The sequence below is a fragment of the Ranitomeya variabilis genome, chromosome 2 (assembly GCF_051348905.1).
Source record: "Ranitomeya variabilis isolate aRanVar5 chromosome 2, aRanVar5.hap1, whole genome shotgun sequence".
Taxonomy (NCBI): Eukaryota; Metazoa; Chordata; class Amphibia; order Anura; family Dendrobatidae; genus Ranitomeya; species Ranitomeya variabilis.
In genome coordinates, this window is record NC_135233.1 from 182,633,556 (window position 1) to 182,648,594 (window position 15,039).

At 43.0% G+C, this 15,039-nt stretch overlaps 1 protein-coding gene across 1 annotated transcript in view; it reads left to right on the forward strand.

The window, feature by feature from the left end:
• Positions 1–15,039, forward strand: part of THBS2 (thrombospondin 2) — a 471,688-nt gene that overhangs the window by 146,452 nt on the left and 310,197 nt on the right. The window contains exon 4 of the mRNA XM_077283271.1: positions 2,173–2,257. Coding sequence (XP_077139386.1) covers positions 2,173–2,257 — 85 coding nt within the window. The remainder of the gene's footprint in view (positions 1–2,172; positions 2,258–15,039) is intronic.

Consider the following 15,039-nt stretch of genomic DNA (forward strand, 5'->3'; position numbering starts at 1 on the left):
GATAGTGTATAATGCAGCTCCCATATAGTAAATATAGTATAATACTCACCCTATAGTCCTTGATAGAGTACATTGCAGCTCACATATAGTATAATGCACACCCCATAGTCCTTGATAGAATATAATGCAGCTCCCATATAGTATAATGCACAGACCATAGTCTTTGATAGAGTATAATGAAGTTCCCATATAGTAAATGTAGTATAATGCATACCCCATAGTCCTTGTTAGAGTATAATGTAGCCCCCATATGGTATAATGCAGTCCCCATATAGTATGCATAAATCAGCACCATATAGCACATATAGCATAATGCACACATCATTGCAGCTCCATCTACTATATAATTGTCTAAGGGTCACTTCCGTCTTTCTGTCTGTTTGTCCTTCTGTCTGTCACGGATATTCATTGGTCGCGGCCTCTGTCTGTCATGGAATCCAAGTCGCTGATTGGTCGTGGCAAAACGCCCACGACCATTGCCACGACCAATCAGCGATGCGCACAGTCCGGAAGAAAATGGCCGCTCCTTACTCCCTACACTCACTGCCCGGCGCCCGCATACACCCCTCTGGTCACCGCTCACACAGGGTTAATGCCGGCGGTAGCGGACCGTGTTATGCCGGGGGTACCGCTGCTATTAACCCTGTGTGACCAAGTTTTTTACTATTGATGCAGCCTATGCAGCGTCAATAGTAAAAACATCTAATGTTAAAAATAATTAAAAAAATTAAAAATGATTATATACTCACTTACGCCGCCTTTCCCGCCCCTCGCGATGCAAGCGGCACGTTCCGGTGGCAAGGATGGTCTGGCAGAAGGACCTGCCATGACGTCACGGTCATGTGACCGCGACGTCATCACAAGTCCTGCGCGACAAGGACCTGCCGTGACGTCACGGTCATGTGACCGCGACACGGTCACGTGACCGCGACGTCATCACACCCTGGGACCGGAAGCTGCCGCCTGCACCCCACACAGGCCACAGAGCTACAACGTGCCTGCGGAAGGTGAGTGTTTATTTTTAATTTTTTTAACCTGTGTCATACGTGGCTGGGCAATACACTACGTAGCTGGGCAATATACTACATGGGCTGTGCAATATACTACGTGGCTGGGCAATATACTACGTTGCTGGGCAATATACTACGTGGCTCTGTGCTGTATACTACGTCACTGGGCAATATACTACGTCACTGGGCAATATACTACATCACTGGGCAATATACTACGTCACTGGACAATATACTACGTCACTGGGCAATATACAATGTAACTGGGCAATATACTACATAACTGGGCAATATACTACGTGGCTGGGCAATATACTACGTGGCTGGGCAATATACTACTTGGCTGGGGAATATACTACGTGACTGGGCAATATACTACGTGGACATACATATTCTAGAATACCCGATGCGTTAGAGTCGGGCCACCATCTAGTGTAGTATAATTAAGCACAATATAGCATAATGCAGTCCCCATATAATACATATAGTACAATGCGGCCCCCATATAGCATAATGCAACCATGATGTAGTATAAAGCACACCCCACAGTCCTCCAGTATTATGGCCACCTCACTGATTTAAAAAAATACATTGCTCACTTCTCCCCGTTTCCCCTCGCTGCTCCGTTCTTTGCAGCGTTAAGATTGGCCGATACAGTTGAATGTGCGATGCTGGGCACTGGTTGGGAGAGGGGGTGGCCCAAAGCTGGCACAGGCATCGGGCCCCCTGTCTCATGGGCCCCAAAGCGGTCACATGGTTGGGGGAGTATGGGCCCTAGGCAAATGCCCACACCCTAACGCCAGCCCTGGTAACAATTCATGTATACATTAATGATCATAGTAGAAATAACATCTGAACAGTCTCTCAGCATACTCATGCAACCAAACGTTTACACAGCAGTTTATAATGACAACTAGCAGTTTCACATTCTACCCACCTTATACGTTGTTAAGCAGTATACTTTATTATCCGGATCTGTTATTTAGGAACATTAGAATCTGAGAAGATGTATGAAGGAAAACATTAGTTTTAACAAACTTCATGAGTACAACATTGTTTTTGTTTATGTTCAATGGAGTCAGTGTTTGGTAAATGACAGATAATTATGGTAAATGACAGATAATTATGACCACTTTTAATACTTTTTTATTTTTATCTACAGGGACTACTTCAAAATGTTAAACTAATATTTGACTCAACAATTGAAGATATTTTAAGAAAAAAAGGTTGCCAGCTAAGCCACTCAGGTACTTCTTTATAAATGCAATATAAATTTTATTATCGAAATAGACATGTAACAATATACATGTTCATTTTTTTTGCAATCTTCCTGAGACTTATTGCAGTGGTGACAAATGTTTTTTTCTCTTATAAAAGCTTAATTCCAGCTCACCCAGTTGCTCTATGCTCATCCACCTGGGACTCATACACCGGCTTTACCCTGGCCTCTCATCAAGGATAATAGAAAACATTCTGGCTCAACAGGACTGGATTTTGCTTTTCTTTTTGAAAAGAAAATATAGTGCATACAAAGTAAAAATTTCCACAGTCGACATGACCCAGTCGACGCGTTTCGACTGCCCTAGGCGGTCTTACTCATGAGTAGGACTGCCTAGTGCAGTCGATACGCGTCGACTGGGTCATGTCGACCATGTAAATTTTTGTTTTGTATGCACTATATTTTCTTTTGAAAAATAAAGAAAGGAAAATCCAGTCCTGTTGAGCAGGACTCCAATTTTTTTCTATTATTTTTTTCTTACCTTACAAACAGTATATCGAGAAAACAGATGAAAGTTCAGACATGGATGCAGAGGAGTGGGTCGCCAGTATGAGCTGTGCCTCTGGGACCTCAGTGTAAGGCCGGCGTCACACTCGGCGTAAGACAATACGCCACGTATTATACGTCCGTACTACGGCCGTAATACGGAGAAATGTTCACAAAATATTGATCCGTAGTCAGGGTGTGTCAGCGTATTTTGCGCATGGCATCCTCCGTATGTAATCCGTATGGCATCCGTACTGCGAGATTTTCGCGCAGGCTTGCAAAACCGACATCTAATGGATTTATGTTCTCAAATGTTCGGGAAAACATATATACAGTATATATATATATATATATATATATATATATATATATATATATATATATGTCATTGAGACACATATATATATATTCTGTATTTAGATTTCATTCAGCGCGATATCTGTGAAAAGCCGGTAATTCAATTGCCGGCTTTTCATTTCTCCTGCACAAACCCGACATGATATGAGACATGGTTTTCATACAGTAAACCATCTCATATCCCCTTTTTTTTTGCATATTCCACACTACTAATGTTAGTAGTGTGTATGTGCAAAATTTCAGCGCTGTAGCTGCTAAAATAAAGGGTTAAATGGCGGAAAAAATTGGCGTGGGCTCCCGCGCAATTTTCTCCGCCAGAATGGTAAAGCCAGTGACTGACGGCAGATATTAATAGCCAGGAGAGGGTCCATGGTTATTGGCCCCCCCGTGGCTAAAAACATCTGCCCCCAGCCACCCCAGAAAAGGCACATCTGGAAGATGCGCCTATTCTGGCACTTGGCCACTCTCTTCCCACTCCCTGTAGCGGTGGGATATGGGGTAATGAAGGGTTAATGCCACCTTGCTATTGTAAGGTGACATTAAGCCAGATTAATAATGGAGAGGCGTCAATTATGACACCTATCCATTATTAATCCAATTGTTTGAAAGGGTTAAAAAAAACACACACACATGATTTAAAAGTATTTTAATGAAATAAACACAGCGGTTGTTTTAATATTTTATTGCTCTCTCAATCCATTTGCAGGCCCTCGCTTGGCAAAATAATAAACGCACAAGATACATACCTTCTGATGTCCGATCACGTCCCACGAGGTAATCCATCTGAAGGGGTTAACTAATATTACAGGCACGAGCTGCGATAAACCACTCGCTCGTGCCTGTAATCCCCGGGTGCTGAAAGGAAAGCAGAGTGATTTATACTTACATTCAGTTGCGGTGATGCGCCCCTGCTGGATGTTCTCATGAACTGCAGCCTGGGAACTTTTTCCCACGCTCCAGGTCATATGAGGACATCCACCAGGGGGCGCATCACCGCGACTGAAGGAAATGTAGGTCATTGACCTACATTTCATTCATTTGCCAGGGAATTACAAGCACGAGCACACAGCTGCATTAGCAGGGCTCCTGCTTGTAATTTATTTTAACCCCTTCAGATGGATTACATCATGGGACGTGACGGTTCAGCTGAGGGTATGTATCTTGTGCGTTTATTATTTTGCCAAGCGAGGGCCTGCAAATGGATTGAGAGAGCAATAAAATATTAAAACAACCGCTGTGTTTATTTCATTAAAATACTTTTAAATCATGTGTGTGTGTGTTTTTTAACCCTTTCAAACAATTGGATTAATAATGGATAGGTGTCATAATTGACGCCTCTCCATTATTAATCTGGCTTAATGTCACCTTACAATAGCAAGGTGGCATTATCCCTTCATTACCCCATATCCCACCGCTACAGGGAGTGGGAAGAGAGTGGCCAAGTGCCAGAATAGGCGCATCTTCCAGGTGTGCCTTTTCTGGGGTGGCTGGGGGCAGATGTTTTTAGCCACGGGGGGGCCAATAACCATGGACCCTCTCCTGGCTATTAATATTTGCCCTCAGTCACTGGCTTTACCATTCTGGCGGAGAAAATTGCGCGGGAGCCCATGCCAATTTTTTCCGCCATTTAACCCTTTATTTTAGCAGTTACAGCGCTGAAATTTTGCACATACACACTACTAACATTAGTAGTGTAGAATATGCAAAAAAAAAAGGGGATATGAGATAGTTTACTATATGTAAACCATGTCTCATATCCTGTCGGGTTTAGGCAGGAGAAATGAAAAGCCGGCAATTGAATTACCGACTTTTCACTAACACCGCTGCGTATTTCTCGCAAGTCACACTGCTGGTCCGTGTGGAATCCGTATTTTTCTCGCCCCCATAGACTTTCATTGGCGATTTTTTTGCGCAATACGCTGACAAACGCAGCATGCTGCCATTTTGTACGGCCGTAGAAAGCCATATATTACGGATCCGTAATATACGGCTGATAGGAGCAGCCCCATTGAGAATAATTGTGCCGTATGTTATGCGAGTTTTACGGACGTAGTTTCTGCGCTCTTACGTCCGTAAAACACGCATGTGTGACGCCGGCCTAAGTGATAGCTGAGCTCCAGCTGTCACAGCCGAGAGCAGTGCTCGCACCAACTCCTGGGCCATTTTACGCCCCTAAATGTTGTGATCAATAGCAGTCATAGCATTTAGGAGGCTGAAGGAATGAGGGGGCTCCTTCGCCTTTGGGATCTGCTCCCCTGTGATTTCATCGCGAGGGCCCGATCGTTGCTATGGCAACCCAAAATCATCATTATGACCTCTGGGTCTGCCAGCTGCTCTGGTCTAAGAGGCTTCTGTCAGTTGAAAACTGACAGTTATGCTCCTGCATTGCTAAATATTTAATTTAAATATTTATTTAAGGGAACAATATTTTTTAAAATTTCGTGATTAATTTTTTTTTATATATATACCGTATATATTTTTACACTTTTTTACTTATACCCAGTACTCTGAATCCAGTTATAAAACTGGATTCAGAGTACTGGGTATAAGTAAAAAAGTGTAAAAATATATACGGTATATATAAAAAAAAAATTAATCACGAAATTTTAAAAAATATTGTTCCCTTAAATAAATATTTGTATGAAAAAAGAAATAAGCAAAAAAAGTTCACATATTTGGTATCTCTGAGTTCGGAATGACCCGCCCTATAAAAATGTCATACTAGTTAGTTAACACCTTCATAGAATGCTGTAAATAAATAAGCAAATAAAAAAACTATGCTTTATACTGCCGAACAAAAAGTTGTATAAAACGTGTTAAAAAAGACAACTATAAATAAAAATGTCAAAGCTGAAACCATCATCTTGTCCCACAAAAAAACAAACTGCAATACAGGTCCATCAGCGGAAAAATAAAAAAAGTTATAGCTCTCAGAATAAAGTGATGCAATAATAATAATATTTTTTTTATAAAATAGTTTTTATTGTGTAAAAACTCCTAAACATAAAAAATTATATAAACGTAGTATCGCTGTAAGTGTACTGACCCAAAGAATAAAGCTGCCTTATCAATTTTATCACATCCAGAACGGCATAAAAAACCCTCAAAAAAACAGTTCCTGAATTGCTGGTTTTTGTTCATTCTGCCTCCCAAAAATCGGAATCGAAAGCAATCAAAAATAGTCATGTGTCCAAAAATGGTACCAATAAGAAAGTCAATTCATCCAGATAAAAAAAATCCCTCACATGATTGGCAAAATAGGGTAATGCAAAATCTAGTTTTTGAAAAAAAAAAGCGTCTTCTAGTGTTTGACAGCAGCAAAACATTAAAAAAGATATAAATTGCTGTAATTGCACTGACCCACAGAATAAAATCATCTAATTACTTATGCCGCACAAGCAATGGCGGAAAAAAATAAATAAAACCAATTATCCACCTGCTGTTGAATTGTTCATTCTGCATCCCAAAGATTGCAGTAAGGCTTGACTCATATTTTTTCTGTGCTTTGTGCTGAGCACTTACAGCGTTCAGCGCTTACTAATGCATGATTCAAACGGAATCCTCAGTGGAAGATTCCCTATAATGAGGCAGATGGAGTCACTGTGGACACCATTTGACCTGTAACCCGGTGGTGTCCGTATTTTTAGACGTGCATAAAAGGGCAGTCCACCACAGTTTTGTGCACTTCTAAAAAAGGACAACACTAAACAGAGGCCAGATGTAGTCCAGAGTAACTCTGCTGCTTTATTATCATGAATGGATCCTTCGGGGGTTTTATCTGAATCAAACTGAAACCTCAGTATAAGTTCTCAGCATAAAGCACAGGATAAATGTGATCACAAATATTGTGTAAAATGTTCCCAACAAAAGCTTAAAATCAATCTACAAAAAAAGCTCACTTTATAAGGGGCTTCTACGTTACTGGTAGTGCAAAGGCTCTGAAAAAGTGAAATGACTCCTCGCTCCCCCCCAAAAAAACCAACAAATTCTACGTACCCAAATCCAAATTCCTCCCTCCCTTCTGAGCCCCAGTGTGCATAAACCATATTTAACGTCCACATGTTTGGCATTTCTGTAGCAGTGAGAGCCCTCCTAATTTACAGGTGTGTGTCTGGAGAAGCATGAGCAGTGCTATACAACGTACTGGTCACTACATCATGTTGGTAACTACAATGTACTGGGGACTACAATGTACTGAGCATTAGAAAGGCAGTTTACACTTTTTACTCAGCAACATCCACTGCTGCTTGTTTCTGGTAGATAAATTAGGTATAAAGAGGTATAATTATAGAAGGGTAAAATTTCCAAAATTGAGTCACTTGAAAGGGGATTCTGCTCTTCTAGCACTTAGGGGCTCTATATATGGAGTCTGCAAACTATTCTAGGAAAACTTGCTCTCCGTGAGGCAAATAGCGTTCCTTCCCTCCGAGTCTTGCCGTATGGCTAAGCTGTACTGTATAGGTTATTTCCACGTTCAGCACATATTGTGGGACAAATATTAGTGACATTTTTACCTACTGTCCAGTATGAAAATGTAAAATCTGGGGCTAAAACAAAATTTTGGTGGTAAAAATGTAATTATTTTTCTTCACTGCCTAATGGTATAAAAATCTATGACACACCTGTGTTGTCAATATGATCACTGCACCCCTAGATGAATTCATTGGGAGGTAGTTTGTAAAATTAGGTCACATATGGGGGATTTCTGCTGTTCTGGCACCTCAGCAGCTCTGCCAATGTAACATGGCAACCTCAAACCATTTCAGCAAAATCAAGAGATGTAGTTTGTAAAATCGGGACTTATGAGGGATTCTGCTGTTCTGGCACCTCAGGGGCTCTCCTAGAGGGTCATTGCACCCGCAAACCAAAACAGTATAATCTGCACTATGATATGGTGCTGCTTCCCTTCTAAGCTTTGCACTGTGCCTGAAAAGTATTTCCTGATTACATGTAGGGTATTGGCACACTCAGGAGTAATTTTTACAACAAACGGAGGTCCAACTTTCCTATTAGCCCCTAGAAAAATTAACAACTTGGAATTAAAACAAGATTTTACTGGTAAAAATATAATTTTTCTTTCTTCACCGCCCAATGGTATAAAATTCTGTGAGGCACATGTGGTGTCATTATGATCACTGCACCTCTAGATTATTATTATTATTTATTATAGCTCCATTTATTCCATGGCGCTTTACATATGAGGAGGGGTATACATAATAATCAATACACACGACTGGTAAATGAGGAGAGAGGACCCTGCCTGCGAGGGCTCACAATCTACAAGGGATGGGTGAGAATACTGTAGGTGAGGGTAGAGCTGGTTGTGCAGCGGTTTGGTCTGTCGGTGGTTACTGCTTGTTGTAGGATGAATTCATTGGGAGGTGCACTTTGTAAAGAGAGGTCACATATGGGGCTTTCTGATGTTCTGGCACCTCAGTGGCTCTGCTAATATGACATGGCAACCTCAAATCATTCCAGCAAAATCTGAACTCCAAAATGGCACTGTGAAGACACGGGGGGTCAGTGGGTGCCCTGGTCTGCTAGCCAAAACCACATGGACCAGTGATAATCCCACCGAACGCCCGCTCTCCTTTTACCATGGGCATAATACTAAGACAACACAGAGTGAGGGTAAAACAGTGTGCCAATACTTTATTGAACCACAAATCAGGCAAACGGCACATAGAACAGTCTCCGCAAAATACTCAATATGTTGCAAATCACAGAGTCTCACCATTCTGTTGACTCGCTGGGATAAGAGCAGCTGTTACTTCAGATCTTTCAGGGCCGACTACCCCACCTGTGGAATGTGCAGAGAGGAGGCAACAATAAGCCTAGGAAGATGACAGTCCATTGTCTAGTTGACTGCAGGATCACAACCTGGCGTCTCCGAACATCTCCATGGAGCCAGGTGACCGATGGGTCCCAATCGTAGATTTCTGCAAACGTACCCATGGGGTTCAGGTGACCGGTGAGTCCAAATCCTGACTACCTCAAATGTATCCATGGTTCAGTGATGACCAGTGAAGCAGATTTGTATTCTTTCAGCCGGGGTCATGGTCTCCTAAGCTGGTATTATGTAGAATGTCAAATCTGTGTCCTTTGTGATGGTGCCATTATGTCTTGGCTGCTGTCTTGTAAAGAGTCTTTGGATCTCTGGAGGAGCAGACGGCATAGCCACCTTATCTGGCGTGTCAACCTTCTTCAGCAAAGACACATGAAAAACTGAATTAATTTTCCAGGACGAAGGAATGTCTAATCTCACCGCTGCCGAGTTGACAATGTGAACCACTTTGAAAGGTCATACACAACTTCGGCCCCAACTTTTTAGATAGAAGGGATCTTCAAACACAGATTCCTAGCGGACAACTAAACTATGTCGCCAACAACAAACCTCGCCTCCCTTCTTCTCTTGTCAAACATTTCTTGGACCTCCTATTAGCCTGTTTAAGATTATGGCACACATTGGGCCTAACCCTTTCCAAATTTCCAGAAAAACTCTCCTCCTCAAGCACCGCCGCCCCAATCCTAGAAAAAGGACCGAAAGATGGATTCTTCCCAGTACAACAAAAGAAAGGAGAACACCCACCCGAAGAAGACGTATGATTATTGAGAGCAAACATTGAGAGTTACAAAACATCTCAAAAACTGCTCAACGTCCTGGTTCTTCCTCTGTGGTCTGTTCATTGGACTGCGGATGATAGCCTGACGAAAATGACAAATGAACCTTAAGTCTGTCAAAAAAAGGCGCGCCAAAAGTGAGCCACAAACTGTGGTCCCCTATCGGAGACAGTGTCCGTGGGAACACCATGGGGTCTGACAATCTCCTTCACAAATGCCCTGGCAAGTGTCTTAGCGCAGGGTAATTTATTGAACGGGACCAGATGACATATCTTACTAAACCGGTCCACAACAACCCAGATAACAGAAAAACTGTCAGAGACTGGCAGATCGGTGATAAAATTCATTGCAAGATGCGTCCATGGAGAACTAGGACGCCGGAGCATGAGAAGCCTTAGACCTAGCACACACGGTACACTGACGCACCCACTTGGCAATTTCTCTAAGCCACCCCGGCCACCAGAAACTCCAACTGATTGACTTTCTTGTTTCGGCAACCCCCTGGATGACCCGCCAAACAAGACTCATGACATTCCGTAAGCAAAGCTCTCCTCAGGGCTTTAGGCACAAATAATTTCCCATGCGGAATGTTAGTTGGTGCCGCATCCTGGGCTTTAAGAATGCTATTTTCCAATTTGCCCTCAACAGGGCAGATAAAGTATGCCAGCGCAGGAGCCGCGGCAGGAAGCTGAGGACGTCATATGAAGATGGGAGGCACTGGACCCAGACCGCGACGCCCATCGGACCGCATCGGGACCGCCCTTGGGTGAGTATAATATAACCTGTTATTCTTATCTTTCAGGTGACATCGGGGGCTTATCTACATCATTACAGAACGCTGTAGATAAGCCCCTGATGCCGGTGGCCTTAGCTTATAGGCGAATTTTGGGGTGACACATTCCCTTTAACACAGTGGTGCATTCGCCCACAGCAACAAGTCAGAGGAGGACTGGCATATTTAGTGACTGTAATCTGGAGGATATGTGCCTGGCTGCAATCCGAAGGATACCGGGTACTATGTAGTGCTGTGAATTGGACATTAATGGTGTATACTTGTGTGAATTGGACATTAATGCTGTGAAGTAACCGCATTAAATAGACTTTGTGTTGGAACTTTGTTGGATCACTGCCTCCTCACTTAATAAATGAGCACTACACATGCTATTCCTGAAAAAATTGGTGGCTAAAGCAACATTTTATGATTTAAAGTAGACATATGGTAAATGTTATTTATTCATTTTATTTTGCACAGCATGAGTAGCTGGTTTAACCCCTTAATCCCGTATGACGTACTATCCCGTCAAGGTGACCTGGGACTTAATTCCCGGTGACGGGATAGTACGTCATACGCGATCGGCCGCGCTCACGGGGGGAGCGCGGCCGATCGCGGCCGGGTGTCAGCTGCATATCGCAGCTGACATCCGGCACTATGTGCCAGGAGCGGTCACGGACCGCCCCCGGCACATTAACCCCCGGCACACCGCGATCAAACATGATCGCGATGTGCCGGCGGTGCAGGGAAGCATCGCGCAGGGAGGGGGCTCCCTGCGGGCTTCCCTGAGCCCCCCGCAGCAACGCGATGTGATCGCGTTGCTGCGAGGGTCTTACCTCCCTCCCTGCCTGCTCCAGACCCGGATCCAAGATGGCCGCGGATCCGGGTCCTGCAGGGAGGGAGGTGGCTTCACAGACGCCTGCTCAGAGCAGGCACTGTGAAGCAGCCTGCACTTCTCTCAGATCGGTGATCTGTCAGAGTGCTATGCAAACTGACAGATCACCGATCTGTATTGTCCCCCCCTGGGGCAAAGTAAAAAAGTTAAAAAAAAAATTTCCAAATGTGTAAAAAAAAATAAAAAAAAATATTCCAAAATAATGAAAAAAAATAAATAAATATTATTCCCATAAATACATTTCTTTATCTAAATATATAAAAAAACACAATAAAAGTACACATATTTAGTATCGCCGCGTCCGTAACGACCCGACCTATAAAACTGGCCCACTAGTTAACCCCTTCAGTAAACACCGTAAGAAAAAAAAAAAAAAAACGAGGCAAAAAACAACGGTTTATTATCATACCGCCGAACAAAAAGTGGAATAACACGCGATCAAAAAGACTGATATAAATGACCATGGTACCGCTGAAAGCGTCATCTTGTCCCGCAAATAACGAGCCGCCATACAGCATGATCAGCAAAAAAATAAAAAAGTTATAGTCCTGAGAATTAAGCGATGCAAAAATAATTATTTTTTCTATAAAATAGTTTTTATCGTATAAAAGCGCCAAAACATAAAAAAATGATATAAATGAGATATCGCTGTAATCGTACTGACCCGACGAATAAAACTGCTTTATCAATTTTACCAAACGCGGAACGGTATAAACGCCTCCCCCAAAAGAAATTCATGAATAGCTGGTTTTTGGTCATTCTGCCTCCCAAAAATCGGAATAAAAAGCGATCAAAAAATGTGACGTGCCCAAAAATGTTACCAATAAAAACGTCAACTCGTCTCGCAAAAAACAAGATCTCACATGACTCTGTGGACTCAAATATGGAAAAATTATAGCTCTCAAAATATGGTAACGCAAAAAATATTTTTTGCAATAAAAAGCGTCTTTCAGTGTGTGACGGCTGCCAATCATAAAAATCCGCTAAAAAACTCGCTATAAAAGTAAATCAAACCCCCCTTCATCACCCCCTTAGTTAGGGAAAAATAAAAAAAAAGTATTTATTTCCATTTTCCCATTAGGGCTAGGGTTGGGGCTAGGGTTAAGGCTACAGTTAGGGTTGGGGCTAAAGTTAGGGTTAGGGTTTGGATTACATTTACGGTTGGGAATAGGGTTGGGATTAGGGTTAGGGGTGTGTCAGGGTTAGAGGTGTGGTTAGGGTTACTGTTGGGATTAGGGTTAGGGGTGTGTTTGGATTAGGGTTTCAGTTATAATTGGGGGGTTTCCACTGTTTCGGCACATCAGGGGCTCTCCAAACGCAACATGGCGTCCGATCTCAATTCCAGCCAATTCTGCGTTGAAAAAGTAAAACAGTGCTCCTTCCCTTCCGAGCTCTCCCGTGTGCCCAAACAGGGGTTTACCCCAACATATGGGGTATCAGCGTACTCAGGACAAATAGGACAACAACCTTTGGGGTCCAATTTCTCCTGTTACCCCTGGGAAAATACAAAACTGGGGGCTAAAAAATAATTTTTGTGGGAAAAACAAAGATTTTTTATTTTCACGGCTCTGCGTTATAAACTGTAGTGAAACACTTGGGGGTTCAAAGTTCTTACAACACATCTAGATAAGTTCCTTGGGGGGTCTAGTTTCCAAAATGGGGTCACTTGTGTGGGGCTTCTACTGTTTAGGTACATTAGGGGCTCTGCAAACGCAATGTGACGCCTGCAGACCATTCCATCTAAGTCTGCATTCCAAATGGCGCTCCTTCCCTTCCGAGCCCTCCCATGCATCCAAACGGTGGTTCCCCCCACATATGTGGTATCAGCGCACTCAGGACAAATTGGACAACAACTTTTGGGGTCCAATTTCTCCTGTTACCCTCGGGAAAATACAAAACCGGGGGCTGAAAAATATTTTATGTTGGAAAAATTTTTATTTTTATTTTTACGGCTCTGCATTATAAACTTCTGTGAAGCCCTTGGTGGGTCAAAGCGCTCACCAAACATCTAGATAAGTTCCTTAGGCGGTCTACTTTCCAACATGGTGTCACTTGTGGGGGGTTTCTACTGTTTAGATACATTAGGGGCTCTGCAAACGCAATGTGACGCCTGCAGACCATTCCATCTAAGTCTGCATTCCAAATGGCGCTCCTTCACTTCCGAGCCCTTACATGCGTCCAAACGGTGGTTCCCCCCCACATATGGGGTATCAGCGCACTCAGGACAAATTGGACAACAACAATTGGGGTCCAATTTCTCCTGTTACCCTCGGGAAAATACAAAACTGGGGGCTAAAAAATAATTTTTGTGGGAAAAAATTTTTGTTTTATTTTTATGGCTCTGCATTATAAACTTCTGTGAAGCCCTTGGTGGGTCAAAGTGCTCACCACACATCTAGATAAGTTCCTTAGGGGGTCTACTTTCCAACATGGTGTCACTTGTGGGGGGTTTCTACTGTTTAGGTACATTAGGGGCTCTGCAAACGCAATGTGACGCCTGCAGACCATTCCATCTAAGTCTGCATTCCAAATGGCGCTCCTTCCTTTCCGAGCCCTCCCATGCGCCCAAACAGTGGTTCTCCCCACATATGGTGTATCATCGCACTCAGGACAACTTGGACAACAAATTTTGGGGTCCAATTTCTCCTGCTACCCTCGGGAAAATACAAAACTGGGGGCTAAAAAAATAATTTTTGTGGGAAAAAATTTTTGTTTTATTTTTACGGCTCTGCATTATTAACTTCTGTGAAGCCCTTGGTGGGTCAAAGCGCTCAAAACACATCTAGATAAGTTCCTTAGGGGGTCTACTTTCCAAAATGGTGTCACTTGTGGGGGGGTTTCAATGTTTAGGCACATCAGTGGCTCTCCAAACGCAACATGGCGTCCCATCTCAATTCCTGTCAATTTTGCATTGAAAAGTCAAACGGTGCTACTTCCTTTCCGAGCTCTCCCATGCGCCCAAACAGTGGTTTACCCCCACATATGGGGTATCAGCGTACTCAGGACAAATTGTACAACAACTTTTGGGGTCCAATTTCTCCTGCTACCCTTGGAAAAATACAAAACTGGAGGCCAAAAAATAAGTTTTGTGGGAAAAAAAGGATTTTTTATTTTCACGGCTCTGCGTTGTAAACTGTAGTGAAACACTTGGGGGTTCAAAGTTCTCACAACACATCTAGATAAGTTCCTTGGGGGGTCTAGTTTCCGATATGGGGTCACTTGTGGGGGGTTTGTACTATTTGGGTACATCAGGGGCTCTGCAAATGCAACGTGACGCCTGCAGACCAATCCATTTAAGTCTGCATTCCAAATGGCGCTCCTTCCCTTCCGAGCTCTGTCATGCGCCCAAACAGTGGTTCCCCCCCACATATGGGGTATCAGCATACTCAGGACAAATTGGACAACAACTTTTGGGGTCCAATTTATCCTGATACCCTTGTAAAAATACAAAACTGGGGGCTAAAAAATCATTTTTGTGAAAAAAAAAAAGAATTTTTATTTTCACGGCTCTGCGTTATAAACTGTAGTGAAACACTTGGGGGTTCAAAGTTCTCACAACACATCTAGATAAGTTCCTTGGGGGGTCTAGTTTCCAATATGGGGTCACTTGTGGGGGGTT